Raw genomic sequence first — 19,639 nt, forward strand, 5'->3', positions numbered from 1 at the left:
ATTCGACTGCGTCTGGCGTACGCCGACGAAGTACCTGCCCAACCACCACAAATTCCACCGAATAAACGTCATGCAACTCGCGAACTAACTCTTCTAGTTGCGAACCCACAGTCTGTGGTGGGAGCTTCACAAGATCATTAGATCCAAGTTCTAAAATAACAATATTGGGGGCAGTTTTGCGCACAAATTTTAGTTCAGACTTTCGAAATTTCGCGATTGTGCAGCCCCCAACCCCATGTAAAGAAACATCAGCCGTATCGTTAAGGCTAGATAAAACATGAAAATGCCTCTTTTTCTGCACAAACGCCTCTAGGCGGTGAACGAAAGAGTGCCCAGTTATTAAAACTTGCTGTTTAGCCATAACGTAGTAAAAGAATAGGCTCTAACCAAATGCAACAAGGGCTCTAAAATGGAAAAATAACGATTATAAAGGGGGGGGGGGGGGGGGGGGGCACTTGCCTGATTTCAACGAAACTGAAAGTAAAATGCGCTGAAAGCTAAGCAGCTATCACCGTCGACGTTGGCAGAAAAAGGGGCGAGTGAGAGCGAGCTTCTGAATTTATAGTTCGCTCAGCGTGCGGTATCTAGCACGCAAACATTAAGATTTCGTTATCAGCCTCTGCAGCTTGGACCGCAAGATAAGATACGGCCCCGCCCCAGCATAAAACCCATTATCGCGCGAAGTCAATAATGGGCCATATTTAAAAAAGCCCTCATCGACATGGGAAACAGGAGAACGATCGCCATTCCAAGACTTTCTTCGTTGGGTAATCTTGTATTTTTTTTTCATTGTTATATCGGTGACACATGTGACATATGTTATCTTGGATAACCTTAGCTACATTAGGCAGTTGAATAGATTGAGAACTGCGACCTTCTTTTCTTGCCTTCCGCTGCCGCCCAAGACCTCAGTAATTCCCAAGTTATTTAATAAATCTGTATACATCTATCAAAGTTAGCTGAAATTGGTGAAATGATCTAATAAACGCCCGGGGCGTCTATTAAATTTTTGCAACCTCGTCCCCAGGGCGCTTTGTCCTACAGGGGGCGTTAAATAGATATGAGGCGTTTGTTAGAGAGAGGCGTTTATTTCACATAAACAAAAACAACGTCTACAAAACAAATAAGATGCGAAGTTTGCGGGCGCAGAGTAAGACAGAAAACAGAGTTTGTGAGTAGGAGTCTAATCTATTCTGCGCTAATGCAAAGCTATCGATGTTTTCATCGACATCCGGGTCAACCATGTTGGCATCGTTGCCCTCTTTGATGTTCGAATCAAGCAAGAAATTAAATAAATTACGTGATTTTACTCAGTGGGGCGTTACCTTGGTTTTTGAGGCGATCCATGGAGGGGGGCGTCTATTAGACACGGGGCATTTATTAGAGAGGGACGTCTAATACAAACTTTACACCTCAGGGGAAGCGTTTATTAGATACGAGGCGTTTATTTGAGAGTGGGCGTTTATTAGTTCATATACGTATGGTCAATAAATTTTCAAAGCGAAGAAGGTTATTTTTTGCTTGAATACTACATCCCCCCCCCCCCCAAATAATGTCCAAAATGCAAGGATTAATACGTATCAAACGAGATGAAAAAATGATATTAATTTCTTAAACTGAAGCTTTCAACAGCCATTCAGATAAGGCTACAAGGATCTACAGTCGTGAGATTAGGGCATCTTGAGCTTTACCGGTTCATTTTCGCGAAATATGACCTATCTCTAGCGTCTTAAAATGATTAAAATAACTTAAACTTTCAAAACACTTAATTTGACATCATTTTTAGTAAGACTAAAACTGCAAGGGACCGCAAACGATAATGCTGCAATTCGTAGGGTCTATTGAGAGATCTGATCGGCAATAAAATAAAATAACAAACAACTGCAAGCAAGGCTGATCATACTACGACTACTACTACGACTTTGCGAGACAACACCACGACTAGAACCGATACAGCAGGATTGCAACCGCAGACAGCTGTTTCGTCCTTATTGGGACTCTTCAGTGCGGTGTAGCGAATCTAAATGACGCCAGCTCGGAGAGCCAACGCAAACAAATTGCCCAATAACTCGTACACTGTATCAAGTTCTGTACTTGTTTCGGGGGACAAGAAATTCAAAGTGTCGCGATGAAGTCACGCAAAGCAAAATAACTTAAATGTGGGATTTAGGTATTGGTACGCCCCAGTACTCCGACGGTCATGTCCATTATGACCGTGCCTAGTCTGGGACGAGTAAATATAAATCAAGCTTTGGACTTTCGACTTTCCGGTGTCCGCGAAGCTTTGGACGAAAGTTATAACAAGGAAAATGACAAGAAAAACTTGGTTTGATACACTTTGCTTGCTGTTGTGTGTCATTATTCAAGGTGAGGTTTTTAGAAGGCCGGGTAGAACACGATTTCGACATTTTAATCATTCCGGGCGTCTTGGTCGAGTAAATAAATATTGCCCCGGGCTTCGGTTTCGACTAACGGTTTCGAAGCTTTAGAAGGAACCGAAGGAAGTTTATAACAAGGAAAATGGCAAGAAAAAAATAGTTTCATGCACTTTGCTCTTTGTTGTGTGTCATTATTCAAGGTAGGGTTTTAAGAAGACGATTTTAGACATTTGAAACAGTTGAGTAAGTATGTCTTAACTAATGTCGGGAACTGTATGCCCGGTTTCCTGTTGAACACTCGATCGTCACATTTCTTCGTTGCTCGCTAAGTAAAGTAGAAAATTCAATTGAAATGAAGGCTGTTCATCCAGCATCATCCGGATGATATTTCTGTTCAAGTCTCAAATCGGAAATTAGATAGATTTCGTGGCCATTTAGATATGTGCGACTAGCTTTTGTTGTGGTTTATAACAGAGATCGAGCAGTTCTAGTATCAAATCAGAGCTCATGTATCCACTGTACGAAATGTAACACAGCTTCTTCGCGGCTAAACCGCAAAACCGTTCGTGATTTTGCGTGAATTCGCTGGGCATAACCTAGCTTAAATTCTGCTATGCGGTGTGATCACATCTATACCGAGAATTCAGATGAAATTAAACGGAAACACGACCGGAAGTCCTTGACAGAGGACTTAAGTAAGGAAGTTCGGTTTTTACATGAATATGTCATGAGATTTGAGATTTTTTGGATGAGAATCCTTCCACGAGGAGGGAATCTTAAGGAATCTTTTGAGAGTAAATTCCACCTGCGCAAAATACGCCACGGTATATACAAAATACATACTAGTTATGCAACGCTTTCGAGTGGTATACTATGGAATATCCCACGAAAAAATACAAGTGACAAGTGGGATAGTATACCACAAGAAAGTGTTGTGTAACTATTTTATACCATGCCATAGAAAATACGCTGACAAAATTTCGTCGAGAATACAATCGCAGCGCACGATGGGAAGGTTGGGTTGAATACCGTCGAATATACAACGGCTTTCCTGTATTCTGATTGGCTGTATTTTCTATGGCATGGTATAAATAATAATATAAAGTTGATAAAATGAAGAAGTCAAAAGAGGATTACTATTACGTGACGCTCAGTTCGGTTTGTTAGTCACGCAAACTTTTTGAATCCTTCCATTTCTGGAGTTTTTTCAACAACTGGGAGAAGATATTCACAAATGGTAGCGCTTGTAATATCAAGATTTGAGGCTTAACGGAAAAAAAAAGTAAAGGAATTTGATAGAAAGATGAGCATGAGCAGTATGTGATGGTTTAAACTTGTTTTGCAGCATTTAAAGGGCACGATCTTTCGGTTTAATTGCGTGGGCACAATTATAGTGTTTATCTAACTCTTTTCCCTCCCCCGCCATAACCCCCACTCATTTCTTCTTCTCACCTTCCACACAATCGTTCCTAATCACACCAACAAACCATCCAACTGTTAAACGTTTCGATTGCACTTGATAAATGCTCCAAACTAAATTAAAACCCACACACATGGACCTATGTTTGGAACTATAACATTTCTTTTTTCACTTTTAATTGCTTTTGGTTATGGCTACTTCGAGGTCACATGACATCTAGCAATGAAACTGTAAAAAGTGTTAATAATACTGCAGTCTTAAGAACGATAAGTTTGAAATCAGCGTAGGCACTTTTTGGATACCTCATTTATCATCATCAGTTTGAAGGAGTAAATAAATAATAATAGCACATATATTTGGTCAAGGAAAGAAGAGAATTATCTAACTGTTATTACACATATGTGATTCAACTGGATAGTGCTCAAACAATTAAGATGATATTCACCATTCTCATTATTACAGCACGTGTCTCTAAAGGAAAAGACTTGTACATTTCCCGTGCGTCAGGTAACGACAATTGGTCATGTGATCAAATAAAGCCATGCAAAACCATTTGGCGAGCAGTCACGTTGGCGTCACGCGGGGATCACATTCACTTGGATGGCAATAACACTGAAGAAGATCCCTACACCTGTCAATCAAGGACTTCACTACATCCGGGGATTAACATCAACAAGAGCCTTTCTCTGATAGGATTTGGTCCCATACCTCCTCACATACAATGCTCCGAGGGAACAAATTTGACGTTTGATGGTACTGATAATACGGAGCAAATGGAGATTAACTTATCAGGACTGTTCTTGAACGACAGCTTTGTGTATTTTCAAGATTCGTATGTTAACATCAACAGCTGCACATTCGAAGGTAGCAAACGTGGTGTACAGTTCTTATTAACTACCAGGATGGTTTCCACCATTCAAATTACAAATTCAACCTTTCGTGAAAACAGCGAGTGTATCTCAGTAGTTGCCAACAGTTCAACAAGCCAATCACAGATTATCCAAGTAATTTTTAAGCTCATCAATTCCTCTTTTTACGGTAATTCCATGTCAGAAAACGGAAGCTTTATCTCGTTTACTGAATCGCCTGAAAAAAACCAGTCTGTAAGCTGTAACATCACCCTGGACAATGTAACGTTCTCTCACAACAAGTTCAGTTCAAAGGGTCTTGTTTTCTTAGATCTGAAAAATGGAAACCAGAACATCGACCTTCAAAACGTGACTTTTACTAATAACAATCCATTGTCAGGCCGAGACGTTTTGGCGGGGGACAGTTACAGTGAATGCATCGTTCGCAGCAACCTTGTAAACATTATTATCAATGCAAGCAACTTTACAAGTCAAAATGCACGCTTATTCAATGCAAACACATCAAAAGTCTCGTTGCAGATTTATAAATCTAACTTTCGTGGTCACAAAGTCGAAGGACATGGTGGAGTCATATCCATGGGGGGAACTGATCTTTGCAAGTTAAATGTTTCTAACTCATCGTTTTTTAACACGACTGCTGCTCTAGGTGGGGCGATCAACATGGAATGCACCAAATTAGTCAGGGTCAGCTTTCAAGAGAACATTTTTACAGGCAACACGGCTAGAAATAGTGGAGGAGCGGTGTTTATTGGTGTGTTCGCTCCTGGCTCTACCAATCCTGAAAACACAATAAATGAGAAAGTTGAATCAAATAACAACCGCCAAAGTGGGAAACTTCTTCACAGCTACACCAGCAAAGGCGGCTCTATTGACATTTATGGTGCCTCAAGGCGTACTGGGAATGTTGCTGCTCTAAAGGCATCAGCGCATGCACCTCATTCTACTTTAACCGACCGTGCTTCATTTGAACAAGGAGAAGAGTATCAAAGTAGGGATTCTTTCTCCGATACAGAAGATAGAAACATTTCAGACATTGATTTGCTCCTAGTTATTAATAATGTAAGTTTCGTAGGCTGTTCAGGAACAACTGGTGGATCATTAAGCATCGTTTCTGGATGCAAAATGCGCGTTAGTATTAACAACAGTCTTTTTATTTCCAACTTTGCGTCCAGCTTTAGTGGCGCTCTATATTTTCAGGGTCAGTTTCCATACGGAGAAGTGAACTGCAGAATAAAGGCCAGCCAAATAACCATAGAAAGATCAACATTCTTTAACAACAGTGCATTCATAAGTGGTGCCATCTATTTACAGGTAAATAATAAAAGTACTCTTATCTTTGAGCAGGTGCTCATGGACTCGAATAACGCAAGGGCGTTTGGAGGTGCTGCCACAATCTACCCAATATCGACCGTCAGAATACGCAACTCTCGATTTCTAACAAACAATGCTGAAGATGTCGGAGGTGTGTTTAATATGATTGAGATCAACATCCTTGAAGTTGTGGATTCTCTTTTCGATAGCAATTATGTTACGGATCAGTGGGGAGGAGCATTTTTAATTCAAGCAAGCCTAACTTTCAAGTCAATTTTAATAATTAACACAACATTCACTAATTGTTCTGCTGCATCAGGAGGAGGGGCTCTGTTTCTGGAACAAGAAGGCAATTTAAGCCTTGTAATTAAACAGTCTCGATTTGTAAAGAATCGTTCGTTTAAATATCCTGGAGTTGGAGGGGCACTGTATATTTCGCTGGCACGAGATGAAAACAATGATCCAGGATGTAACAGGGAAACTTCTACTTCAGGCAGTGAAAGTAATGAAGCCAAGAAATACCCTTCTTGGAATTACAAAAGTTATGTGGTCATCGAGGATACCACGTTTGGGGAAAATGCTGCGCGTCTTGGAGGTGCCGTGTATTTAAATAATGGAAAAACAATATTTCACAATTGTTACTTTGCTGACAATTTTGCAGCACTTCAAGGTGGTCACATATATACACTGGCTGGATCAGCAAGTGTTATAGTTCAAGACAGTCTTTTCCTCCAAACCAGGAAGGATTTACACTTTAATAAAGTGATCTACTATAAGGCTTCGTTTATTCATGCAGAAAGTTCAGGAACACTCAACATATCGAATACAACAATGGACGCAAGGCCCTATGGTGGTGCAAATCCCCTGATGGTAGTAGCTAATGGTGGACTGGTAGATGTTGGAAGCGACAACCTGACACAGTTTTACTGTCCTGTCGGAAGTGACATGAAAATTGTTCATTTTACTGAGCAAGTCATGACCCAGGTGAACAACACATCGTGCAAAATGGAAGTCACTGCTCTTGAGTTCAGTTGTTCGACATGCAAAGGAAATTACTACAGCCTGCAGCGCGGCCATTCACTTGGTTCCCAGTTAGTGCCAGGATTTCAGTGTCTTCCATGCCCGTTCGGAGCAAACTGTACTCAAAATATAGTCGCCAAACTGAACTTTTGGGGTTTTAAGGAGCAGATCACAGAGATCAATGCACAAACGTTACGGTTTACCATATGTCCAGTGGGTTATTGTAGTTCTCCTCAGGAAACGGCCTTTCCAGAATACAATGGTTGTCAAGGCAACCGTTCTGGCGAATTATGTGGACACTGTATTGAGGGTTACACAGAGACACTTAACTCTACACACTGCAAACCTTCACATCAGTGTAATGATTACTGGTTCTGGCCGGTGGCTTTAGCTTATGTATCGCTCATGGCACTGTACGTCACATTTAAGCCTCCTATTATGCCATTAATCACGCGTCAAATTCTGTGGTTCAAAGAACACAAACCAGAGAATAATGACAATAACTTTGACAAAGGTTACCTTAAGATTCTCTTCTACTTTTATCAGGCAGCAAATCTTCTAGTTGTTTCCAGCTCTTCACAGTATCTCATTAAAGCTAATCTTATTGAACCAATTGTTGGGTTATTCAACTTCAAATTACTTCCTAGTCGATTGATTTGCCCCTTTCCTGGCCTTACTGTGGTAACTAAGCAGCTATTTTCTGCATCTCACGTTTTTGGTACCTTGCTCATGATTTGTGTCTTTTATATCCTACGCTGGGGAATTCAAAAGATTCGAGGTAAAGGAGTCCCATCTGTCGGTCCTTATGTTGGCGGTATCTTGCAGACCTTGTTGCTTGGATACACAACCCTAGCCACTGTAAGCTTCAGTCTGTTACGCTGTGTTCCCATTGGCTCAGAGAGGCGTTTGTTTTATGATGGTAACGTTGTTTGCTTTCAGTGGTGGCAGTACATTTTGATTGCATTTGTCTGCACATTTGTGTTACCCTTTGTGTTTGTATTTGTTTGGGGTTCTTATAAGTTGTATGATGAAACACTTTCTGTGGGAAAGTTCCTGTTGGCCTGTTTCTTTTCACTACCATCATTAATCTACTGGTTATTCATCTTTTTCTCCCGTGTACTAGGTTATCCCGATCCAGTGAATGGCCATTCAACTCCAAGTCAGGTCTCAAGGAGTTCTGTAGAAAGGGTTCTTTATGACTCTTTCAAAAGGCCTGATGATGGTGGAAAACTTTCTCTGATCTGGGAGATTATTATGATCGGCCGTCGACTGATTCTTGTTTTAATAAAGTCTTTTGTTAGTGATCCATTGCCTCGTCTTCTCATTATGAGTCTACTGTGTTTTTTATTTCTTCTTCACCACGTTGTGGCTCAGCCATTTCGTGATAGTATTGCTAACGTAGTAGAAGCCATTTCTTTACTTTCTGTTGCTGTATTAGCTATTGGGAACGTATTTTTCGCTTCCTTTTTGTCTTTGGCAGTTCCACTCAACAATCATTTTAGTCTTTGGTGGAATGTCTTGCAAGGAGTGGAAAATGTCATTCTTTGTTTTGTACCTGCTGTTTTTGGGATCCTTGTGGTCACTGCCATTTTATCCCAGTTATGCCGGATAGCTGTTTGGGTTGGTAACGTTTGTTGGACATGTTGCCGCTCGTGTTACAACAACCAGGACGAAGAGGCGAACCCGCTATTAGCTCCAGTAGATTGAATCGTGTAACAGTTATTTTGCATCTTCAATCATCAAACCGGTGTTGGGCACCTGATTTCCCGTAGTATTGTTTCGTCTTGATAGTGAATAAGGCCCAGTCCTTAATTTCTTATAACATACTGAAAGTTCAGATATTATCTAGCCTGAGTATTATTATATCTAACCTGATTAAAAAGTGCTTTGATTATAGACATTGGTCTGCAAGTTCAATGCAGGTATATAGTATGGTCGAACGTTGCACATGGAAAGAGAACAGTTGTGACAGACTAAAAAAACTAGACTTACTAGCTGATAAACAAACGTTCTGTGCACTTAATATTATAATTGATTTTTCGCATATTTCCATAAAAATGTAATGAAATTTAATAAAAATGGACATCAGTTGAGGTGACTCGCTTTATAGGTCTCAGTGTACTTTACTGCTGCTGCCTCGGACTCAGACGTCTCCCTGCCAAAAAACGTTGGCGCGCAAAGGAGAAAGGGAAGACATCGATCTCGTCACTAGTCGCTCGCACGTTGCGCTCGTTCCCCCGTAGGAAGCACACAGCGGTCAAACGCAGCGCGCGTGCGCAGTTCATGTGTAATTGCCGCCAAAATTTTCTATACAAAGTCTTAAATTTTCCGTAAACTTTTGCTTTAAAGCCAAAAGTTAACGCCGTCCCTGGAAAGTTAAAGTTTATACGCCGCTTATGTATTGGAAATTTGATAATTCATCTCCACTGAGTGTCCCAGCTTGAACTGTCCTTTCACCGTACTGTTTCTTTAACAATTTCTTTTTTTTTTGTTTTTTATTTTTTTATTGGTAATCAACACTTTACAAAATAAGAGGATAAAATTTAAGCTATACTTATGTGCAATAGATTTTAACTTTACAATTTAGTTTCTCAAGGCTTTTTTTTACACCGTATACTAAAACATACAAAATTATAAGTACAATAGGAGTAATTACTTTACCTTATCTAACTTATTACTTAACTTTACTTATTCTAGACGTTTTCCTCAAATGCTTTCCATTTTTTGTTGAACACGTTAATCTGATTTGTCTTAAAAGCTATATATTTTTCAGTTTCGTATTTGATTTCTAAAATTTGTTTGAAGTGATCAAAGTTGTGATTAATTCCTTTTCGTTTACAAGTCCAAAGACACGTTTTTCCTAAGATTATTATATAGTTTACCAAGTCCATTCCCTCCTTCAGAATTCCAATAATAACATCACGTAACAAAAGACACCCGCAACTACCAAGCCTATTCAAAATATTAACGGTCACCGTATTCCAAAAGGACTTTGAAAAAGTGCATTCAAACAAAAAGTGATTGACAGTTTCTCGACTCACTTGACAAAAAGTACAGTTAGGATTTGTTACGTAGCCTATTTTAAACAGACAGTCATTTGAAAAGAGAATAGAATTTAACACCTAATATTGAAAGGAGCGTACATAAGGTTCGCTTGCTACTCTCAATGGTAGAAGGTATGCCCATGAAATTTGATCTTCTCTCAAATCAAATTCTAGACCGAGTTTATCCCATTTGCTAGGTTTTTCATATTTGAGTTTTATTAAGTGACAATAGTAATTTCGACATTTATAATTTTCTATATCAACACATTGCCACGCAGGTTCGGTGGGACAGATTGTCTTAGACCAGTCTAAACTAAAAAGTTTGTATTTGATAAACCTTGTATTTTCATGGTACTGAAAGACTCAGTATTTGTCTTATCAAAAAACAGGTCCTTTGCAAAAACAACACCATTATTAAAGTAATGCCTATAAAAAATAGTCCTGCCCTCAATCAAAATTTCTTTATTATTCCATAAAATATATTTGTAACCTCTGTCAGGGTCTGCGCTTTCTCTTAATTCAGACCACCATGATAAAAGTTCAAGGTAAAAGGTTGATGAAATATTTAATTTATTTACATCATAATTGCATTGAAAGAAAAATAATCCTCCTTGGTTGCTCAAAAGATAATTGAGGTAAAGCTTCTAAAAACCAGAGCACTCTACATCCATAATTCGTTTCAGCCAGCTTAATCTTAATGCTTTTATCATGTTTTCATAGTCGATCATTTTAAGACCACCTAAGTTATAAGGTGCGTACGTTGAGCGTCGGGTAACTTTGTCTTTCCCATTCCACAGGAAGTTAAAAACCAAGGAGTTAAATTCTTTTACTACAGATGACGGAGCGCTTAAAAAAGAGCTTGGAAAGATCATTTTTGGGAGAAGGATTGCTTTAAGAGGGGGGCATTGGGCCCTATTAGAAACCGCAAAACCGAAAAAAAAAATTGTCAAAACCGCAAAACTGTAGTAAATTTCAACCAAAACCCAAAACGGCATACAAAAAATTCAAATTTCAAAGACCCTATGCTTACCCTATTGACACCTGAAGATTTTTTTTAAAAAGGTTTCTTATACATTTTTTACATTTCTGTCCAGTTGCAAGCTAATTCATACTCTCAAACTTGCATTTTGAACAGGAAACCAAATGGGAAAAACAGAAAACCACATTGAATACCTAATCTTAAATTATGCTTGTATTTTTGCCAAAAGCCAAAAGAAGGAAAACCCACAAACTGCAAAAGACACCAAAACGGCAAAACCGAAAATTGCAACACCCCCTCAAGGAGGGGAAATCAAATTTTTATGAAAAGTATAAGCTAAACTGAAATTCCAGAGGGGTGGGGGAGTTGAAACCCAAAAAATCCCCCTTGGGAGGGTATGGATATTTTCTTGAACAAAACATTTTTAACAGAACCCATTAGCAGGTTGTGAAACAGGGTAAAAAAACAAGTACAAGTTACAAGTAAAGCTGTAGCAATGTAGTATTGCTGTTTTATTTATTTACCGTATTTATTCGATTAAGCGCCCTGGTCGCTTATTAAATTTTTGGACCTTGAGAGTGGACGCTTATTCGAGGTGGGCGATAATCGAGGCTGGACGCTTATTAGATTTTCACCATTTTTAGCAAGTAATAGTTTATTTTGCAACAAATGAATGAATATTACAATGAAACATGAAGATGTACCAACAACGGAAAAGTTTAACTGATCATTGAAAGTTTATGTCAAATACTAAGAAAACTGGGTCTTCGCGAAATACTCTTAGTAGTACTAACTCAATTTCAATCGCAATTTCAATAATAATCAATACTCCTCTTGTGCCCTTCGGGGTTTTTACGAGTGAGGTGGGCGCTCATTTGGGGCTAGGTACTTATTACCTTTACTTACCTACAGTGTGGGTGCTTATTCGAGGTTGGGCGCTTAATTAAATAAATACAGTATTTTTTGTATTATTGTTAATCCAACATTCTGTATTGTGTAGTTCTAGGATATCCATACCCACCCTGAGGAGTGTCACTAAAACTTCTGAGGAGGGGTGGGAGGATTTCAAAAATCAAAACGCCAAACGTCCTTCTTTGGGAGGGGTATGAAAATTATCTGGGACAACACATTCTACTAATAGTAATTTTGGTGGCTAACCAGTAAAGAGTCAAGTAAAAATAAAAATGTTTGTCTTTTTGTACGCCTATTTGTGGGTACGACCGTCGCTCTACTTTCCATGGATCGTGCGTCCGCCAGCATTCCTTGGTGCATTCCATAGTGTGTTCCCTAGTCCATATCTTCGTGCTTTCCCCGTGCTTTCCCCATGAGTTTCCTTGCTCGCTAACCCTAGCCCCGACCTTAATACTGGGCAGACAACCAACTTAGACGACACCCAGTCTTAATTTAAAGCCCAATCTTGAGCCAACAGCCACTTCTATACGTTCTCTTATGCATTACCTCATGCTTTACTCTTCGTGCGTTCTCCCGATCAGTGCGTTTATTGTGCGTTCCTAATGATTTTACTTGTGGAGTCCCTTTGCGATTTCCCGTACCGTCACCACGAGTTCCCGTGTATTTTCTCGAACGATTTCCCGATAGCTTGTTTTGCGTTTCCAAGCGCTCCCTTCCTCCGCTCCCTCCAGCGTTTCCTGTGGGTTCCTTGCGTCCGGGTCCTTGCGCGTATCAGGTGCAGTCCGTCGCGCGTTTCATTCTGCGTTCTCCCATACTTTCATCGTGTGTTTCCTGTGTTACAGCGTGCGTTGTCCAGAATTCTAAACTTCAGTTCCCCCATGCGTTCCCATACCTTCACCGTGCGTTCTCTGTTTTTTTTACCACAATCCTTCTTGAACATTATCTGCGCGTTTCGTCCTGAAGTGCGAAATTCACCAGCGTAACAATCAAACACAAATCAAGCAGTGCGCGAGTCACTAACGTAACAGTCAATTAAAACAAAACAAACGGTGCGCGAGTCACTAACGTAACAATCGAGCGCAAAACAAAACAGTGCGCAAGTCACTAACGTAACAATCAAACAAAACAAACAGTGCCCGAGTCACGAAAAAATCAAACACAAAACACACAGAGTGCGAGTCACTAACGTAACAATCAAGCACAAAATAAAACAGTGCGCAAGTGACTAATGTAACAATCAAGCAGAAATTAATGTTTGCGCTACGCTACGACGGAGCGAGGTGGTAAAGGCGTGGAGCGAGCGGCGAGCGTGGAGCGAGGGATGGCGTGGGATGCAAAGGGACGAGACACACGAGACCCGGACCCCATGTGGAGTTATGGGCCCGACAGAGGGGTAGGTGCTTGGACGGTTGCTATGGAAACTGACACCATAGCGAGAGCCCTTTGCACTGAGTCACACTAAAATATCAGTGGAAAAAGGAAAAAAGACCCCACCCCAGGGAAGAGGAAGAGTAGAGAGGAGGGAGGGAGGGAGCGAAATTTGCGAACCAAAACGACTAAGAACACGGCACGAAAGCAAGCAAACGCGGCGACGATTGTACCAGGCGAAACGGCCCCGAGGACCCACGGGCGAGAACGAGGCTTGGACGGACCGGGGGCCTTGAAACTGCTCCGCTAAACAATAACTTCTGCCAACAAACTTGACTCCAATTAATGATTGCGCTACGCTACGACGGAGCGAGGAGGTAAAGGAGTGGAACGAGCGGCGAGCGTGGAGCGAGGGATGGCGTGGGATGCAAAGGGACGAGGCACCCGAGACCTGGACCCCATGTGGAGTTATGGGCCCGACAGAGGGGTAGGTGCTTGGACGGTTGCTATGGAAACCGACACCAAACCGACGAACCGGAACGGGAGGAGGGCTCCAAGCACCTAAAACCTGGGGGACCGGCCCTTTGCATCCCTGAGTGGATTGCAACGAAACGATAGCTATTACCGAAGAAGCGGTGGACGTACAGATACGCAACAAACGATTTATTAAACCAAGAAAAACGAGTCGCGGCGGAAGGCTAGAAGGACGTGTGATTTGATGTGTGGAAGTAAAGCAAATAAGTGCCACTGGACCAGCGACCCAAAAACTAACCAGCGAGTTTGCGCCCGAGACGGGAGCGTCGGCGATCGCGCACCTTCGCAACCGGAGCATCTGCGAGTCCTGTGTTCGAAACGGGAGCGCCTACGAGTCCTGTCTTGAGCTTTGGCTAACGTGACCGGGGCGTTTGATAGTCCTGTGCTCGCGAAAAGGAGCGGTCACGAGTCCCGCGTTCTTGTTAGGGGCGAATGACAGACCAGTGTGTGCGGCAGGAGCGTGCCGAAAAAACTGAGTTTGTGAAGGAAATGCATGCGAAGTCTGTGATCGTGACTAGAACGTTAGGGACTGGTCAATAAGTATCAGGGGGGGGGGGGGGGTGGGCCGGAGCAATTGGAAAAGTGGTGGCTCGAAAACTTGTGACCCACCCCTTCCGTCTGGCTTAAAACTGACTAACCCACCCCTGACAGGGGGTTGAAAATTACATGACCCACCCCCTTTGCTAAAAAAAATCAAGGGGCCTATCATTTCTTTATCATCTGTTAGGGGTTGGAGATATTTTATTTGACTTCAGCTTTTAAAGTGAAACTCCCTACATAGACATTTTCCCTGATGGACACTGCAGTTCCATGTACGCCTTTTTCCATTTCTTAATACCAAAGAAGGATGAATTTATCACTTCCCATACTAGCCTTTTGTAAGTTTTCCACATATTTGTGTGTTAAGTCCATGGGGAAATTTAGACACAAACATATGCAGAAAACTGAATCAGTATATGATATTAATTCATAATCAATTACTGAAGAGTTCATATTTTTATACAGAAATTAATAACATAAAATACAATCACTGTCCATCATTCATATTTGCAAATTGTTTGAGAAAAGAGTTTACTGGTATTAAAAGGCCTAAAGCCCAGCGTGAATCTATGCAGGTTGAAGAGAGTCAGGTAAAACTGATGATATGATTACAAGCCATCTAGGGGGGTCAGGGGGCATGCTCCCCCGGGAAATTTTTATATTTGGGCCTTTTGAAATCGCTAGAAATTCATTTAAAACTGCTTACATGGAGAAATTTATCAATTTTATATACTGATGAATACAACTTTTCTTGGAACTATAACAGTTAAAAGTTAGTGAATAAATAAGATGACCCACCCCCTACGTGTAGATCAAAACTACATAACCCACCCCTTTTCGAGGGCTCAAAAGCTGATGACCCACCCCCTTTCTGCTCCGGCCCACCCCCCCCCCCCCCCCTGTACTTATTGACCAGTCCCTTAGGAAGTCCTGTAAACCTGGCAAGAGCGTTGGCGAGTCTCGGTCCTGAGTGTGTGACAGGAACATGTGAGAGTTCTGCGTGTGAGAGCGGCAGAGAGACCCGCGTCCGTAGCGGCAGCGTTTGCAGACCTATATTTGAAACAGGAACGTGGGAGAGATCAGCATACGGGACAGAAACGTGTGCGAGTCCTAGAAATAGGCATTGGCGCGTTTGCGGGTACGTAACGGAAGCATCTGATTTTTGTTTTCCAGGGACCACCGTGCGTGGCGGAAGCGTGCGTGAGAACGGATTTCGTGACAGGAAAGTTTACGAAGTCTATGTTTGTGACTAGAGCGTAGTGGAAGTCCTGTGCTTGTGACAAGAGCGTTGACGAGTCCTCAGCACGTGACAGGAGAGTCTCTTGATCTATCTGCGTGAAGACGGCGTCTGAGTCGAGTCTGAGAGACAAGCGTACGTAATGGCAGCGTTTGCAGACCTATATTCGAAACAGAAAACGCGGGAGAGCTAGTTCCGCAGAACTGTGCGCGAGTCCTAGGGTACTAACTGGCTCGTTTAAGTGTCACGTTCGTAACCGAAGCGTCTGAAAATCGCGGACCAAAACGACTAAGAACACGGCGCGAAAGCAAGCGAACGCGGCGACGATTGTACCAGGCGAAACGGCCCCGAGGACCCTACGGGCGAGAAGGAGGCTTGGACGGACCGGGGGCCTGGAAACTGCTCCGCTAAACATTAACTTCTGCCAACAAACTTGACTCCAAACAAAACAGTGCGCGAGTCACTAGTGTAACAATCGAGCACAAAACAAAACAGTGCGCAAGTCACAAATGTAACAATCAAACAGAAAAACGGTTGTATTTTTAATAGAGTTACTAGAATGGGGTCACGCATATTTATGGGATTATGGCGATAAGAAAAGTGTGGCAAGTTGGGATTTGAAAATGAGAATGATTTGTGGTTAAAAGTTGTCAACGTTTCACCAAAAGTGACTAAAATGATCTGAGGTCTATAATTGGCCACAGATTAGAAGATAATGAAGGAGGGGATCTAAGAGATCAGCGGAATATACCCAGCAAAAGCTGACCCACCCCAAATACCTCTGCCCTCTCCTCCTTCACTGAAGCCTTATCGCCCCATCAAGGGAATAAAAACATCAGAACTACCCGTTACAAGCCAGAGTAACGTCTAAGGCCGCGGAGATCAGCCGAATGTACGTCAAATCCATTTCTCCTTGATAACATACCATAAATATGGGAAGGGAGAGGTAATTTTTGAAGTCTCTTTCACTGTGTGACGATAGGTTTTTCCACTGACGAGACGGGAAACGGAACTGGATTTTCACGGCGGATAATAACACGACTTGGGGGAATTAACTCTAGAGCACTCGCCCGCTGCGGAAATGGAAACTCGTCACGATTTCCTGTACACGGGAATCTGCGGCAAATGGAATTCGGACAGACCCAAGACACACACAGAAAACTGATTCACAACGCTGTTTTAATCTTCTCTTGAAATGTTACACCATCCAGAGGTAGACGTAAATCAAGAAATCAAGGATAGGCGATGGTGAAGGTCCGATATGTAAAATCGACGATATGTAAATCGAAATACAGTAACAATGTTGCTAAATTTATACTAACGGCTCCCTGACTTTTGCATCAGCTAAATAAACAAGGAACGTCACATAAATGTCTAACACGAGTTCATAACATGTACATTTCTCGTGTCCGTAATTGCCTCAGCGAAGGTTCTGGAAAGTTCGGTATAGAGATGTAAATTCAATTTCCTGCCACGTTGGCAACATGTGCTAAATTTAGAATAGTACTGGCTGTGAGTAATTTTACTTTACTACGGATTGTAACTGTTTTTTTTTTCACTTTCTGTAACGTGTGTTATTAAATAAATGCATTAAAAAAAAATACGACTACGGATAGTATTTTTACGGGATGATTACATCATTCGTAGTCATTGCGGCTTACAGTAATTTTACTGAGCTAAAATTTCCTGGCTGTGGACAGTCTACTTGCGCCGTAGAGAATGTGTATATTGATACAAGGGTGTAAAGCGTTCATAGCTGTTCATTTTTACAACTTTTCCGATAATGTAGCAAGTACACAGCTTAGTAAGGTGGAATGTCCAGTTTGTATGCTGAATAGTTGTACAGATTCTGGATTACTTGGTCGATATCCTTTGTCTCATATGATGGAGTACCAAAGCGTCCTTGAAGCCTCACTGGCGTCGAAGTCCCATTGTACACGTTGTCCCTGTACACGTGGTGTTGAGTGAGATTGCCATTGGTCAGCCAAATGCATCTGTACTGAGTAGGGTGTCTAGAACCAAAGATCTCAAATACGTTAGCAGAGTACTTGATATTCTCATCGTTTCCAACAAAGTGGGGCACATAGTAGCTTAAACTGCTGCTTCGTTCGCCTGGTCTTGTTCGTTGTACGAGGTGATTCCCGTAAATGAGTACATTCTTGAGACCCTCGTAAATACAGGGCTTGTTGTTTATATTTCGATGCGAATACAACAGGATTCCTGTGTCGTCGACGTAATTACGAGCAAGCACAAGGTCTATTCCATTTCGCGTTTTGATGCCACCCGATGGATTCGCAGGCCAACCTCTGACGTAGTTGCTTAACACTTTCATTCCAACAAATCCTTTAAGGTACATGGCGTGGTCTCTGTGTCGGCCGGTATTGGGACTTCCGTTGAATATATTTTCCGCTATTTGCATTCTTTTGTCGCACTGGTCATATAGACAACTTTTAAAGTAGCCTTGGTTAGATGTAAGATTGAAATGAGTCTTAAGGAACTCTAATTTCGGTTTTTGACCTCGCCAAAAGGGATGTAGCTTAACTTCGGAGGACAACCAGTCTAATTTACTTAGCTCGAGGCCACATATGTTGTCCATTACCGAAACGTTCTTACTCCTGCTAAAGCTAGAAGCAACTCCATATGCATCCGAATCACGTAAAAAGACGTTTCGGTAAACACCACTTGCTCCAAGCTTTATCATTTCCAATTGTCGCTTCTGTCCGTTGCTGACAGATGGACGTCTCGATGAAAAGAATACACATCCCTCTATTGTAATATTACTTGTAGATGATGACCCTTGGTTGCCACCATCAAATACTAAACGAATTCCGTCAAAATACAGATACATCAGTAAAACATTCCTTACAGGTGAAGCGTTGTGTATTTTTATGGCATATGCAGTCGACGCCTTGATAACAGCAATACCGCTCTGGGTTCCATGCAGTTCCACTGAGCCACTTATAGCACTATCACCACTGACCAGATACTCACCGCGAGGGAAGAAAACCTTGTTGTTTGTGGAACCTTCTACGTGTTTAATGATGGCGTTTGTGGCAGATGTGTCGTCCGTACTTCCATTTCCAGCTGCAGCAGTTAAGGAACCACCAGGTTGCTTCACGTTAGTCATTCCAGCAGGTGCGTTATCTGACCCTGTCAGATAGTTTGGAGCTAGGAGCACAAGGAGATGAGAACGTGTTAACAAAGATCTTTTCAGTTTAAAACACTACCCCTACAGTTCCGCGTGAATTGATCTTCCCAGCTGATTGAAAGTCAATACCTGCAATCGAGTTACTCCAACACAGCAGTGAAACGGCTAGACAAGTCGCTCGTTAGATTCGCAGGAGACCGCTGGATACGGAAACGGAGGGCGCTCGGGGGCAGAAGAAACAAAATGGCGGAGGGTCGTGGCGGAACAAGCGACTTGTCTCACGCGTCACCGGTGGATTTTTCCACCGGTGACGCCATCGAGTTTATGTCAATCATATTGCATTGCGCGCGAACTTACTGAGCGTGCTATATATGCCCGCCAACTTAGCGCGCGCTGCTCGCGAGACAAGCTTGTATTTAGCTTTTTACCTCTTGAGCAGACTTGTTTCCTTCTCACATCGGTAGTTTAAACCAGTTTTGGAACAAACATTACAAATGTCTTCTTTTGTGCCTGTCCCTTTTAAATCTTACAGAAATGAGAGAGCCATCAAGGTCCTTGAGTATGGTTTCCCACAAAAAAGGGAAGAAAATCGCAATTTTAACACACGCCACAGCGCGCGTCAGCTGCACACGGCGCACGAAACTGACGTCAACACGATAAAAGAAACCAACTCAATACAAACGAAATGATGCAATATTTTCGCGGCTAAAAACGTCCGCTAGAATCGATTTCCCGCAAGTGACACAAGTCGCTCGTACCGAGCCATTCCTCGGCAAGTGTCATATGTTTTCCTTCGCGCGGGCGTTCACAGAAAATATTGTTTATTATTTTGTGGAAATCATAAACCATGGCCATTAATATTAACTGCTGGTATATTGG

The 19,639-nt window shown here is 41.9% G+C and overlaps 2 protein-coding genes across 2 annotated transcripts; one reads left to right on the top strand and one right to left on the bottom strand.

Annotated features, from left to right (window-relative positions):
* The first annotated feature begins 2,280 nt into the window (after positions 1-2,280).
* On the top strand, positions 2,281-9,051 carry LOC144655882 (uncharacterized). The gene is made up of 2 exons (XM_078516054.1): positions 2,281-2,367; positions 4,261-9,051. The coding sequence occupies exons 1-2, from the start codon at positions 2,310-2,312 to the stop codon at positions 8,703-8,705; spliced, it is 4,503 nt and encodes a 1,500-aa protein (XP_078372180.1). The 5' UTR covers positions 2,281-2,309; the 3' UTR covers positions 8,706-9,051.
* Positions 9,052-17,218: 8,167 nt separating this feature from the next.
* Positions 17,219-18,843, bottom strand: LOC144655897 (uncharacterized). Its single transcript, XM_078516075.1, has 2 exons — positions 17,402-18,843; positions 17,219-17,370 (listed from the first exon to the last, which is right to left on the bottom strand). The coding sequence occupies exon 1, from the start codon at positions 18,737-18,739 to the stop codon at positions 17,414-17,416; it is 1,326 nt and encodes a 441-aa protein (XP_078372201.1). The 5' UTR covers positions 18,740-18,843; the 3' UTR covers positions 17,219-17,370; positions 17,402-17,413.
* Positions 18,844-19,639: the final 796 nt, after the last annotated feature.

This window comes from Oculina patagonica, chromosome 6 (genome assembly GCF_052425735.1).
Source record: "Oculina patagonica isolate OP01 chromosome 6, crgOcupat, whole genome shotgun sequence".
In the NCBI taxonomy this organism is placed as follows: Eukaryota; Metazoa; Cnidaria; class Anthozoa; order Scleractinia; family Oculinidae; genus Oculina; species Oculina patagonica.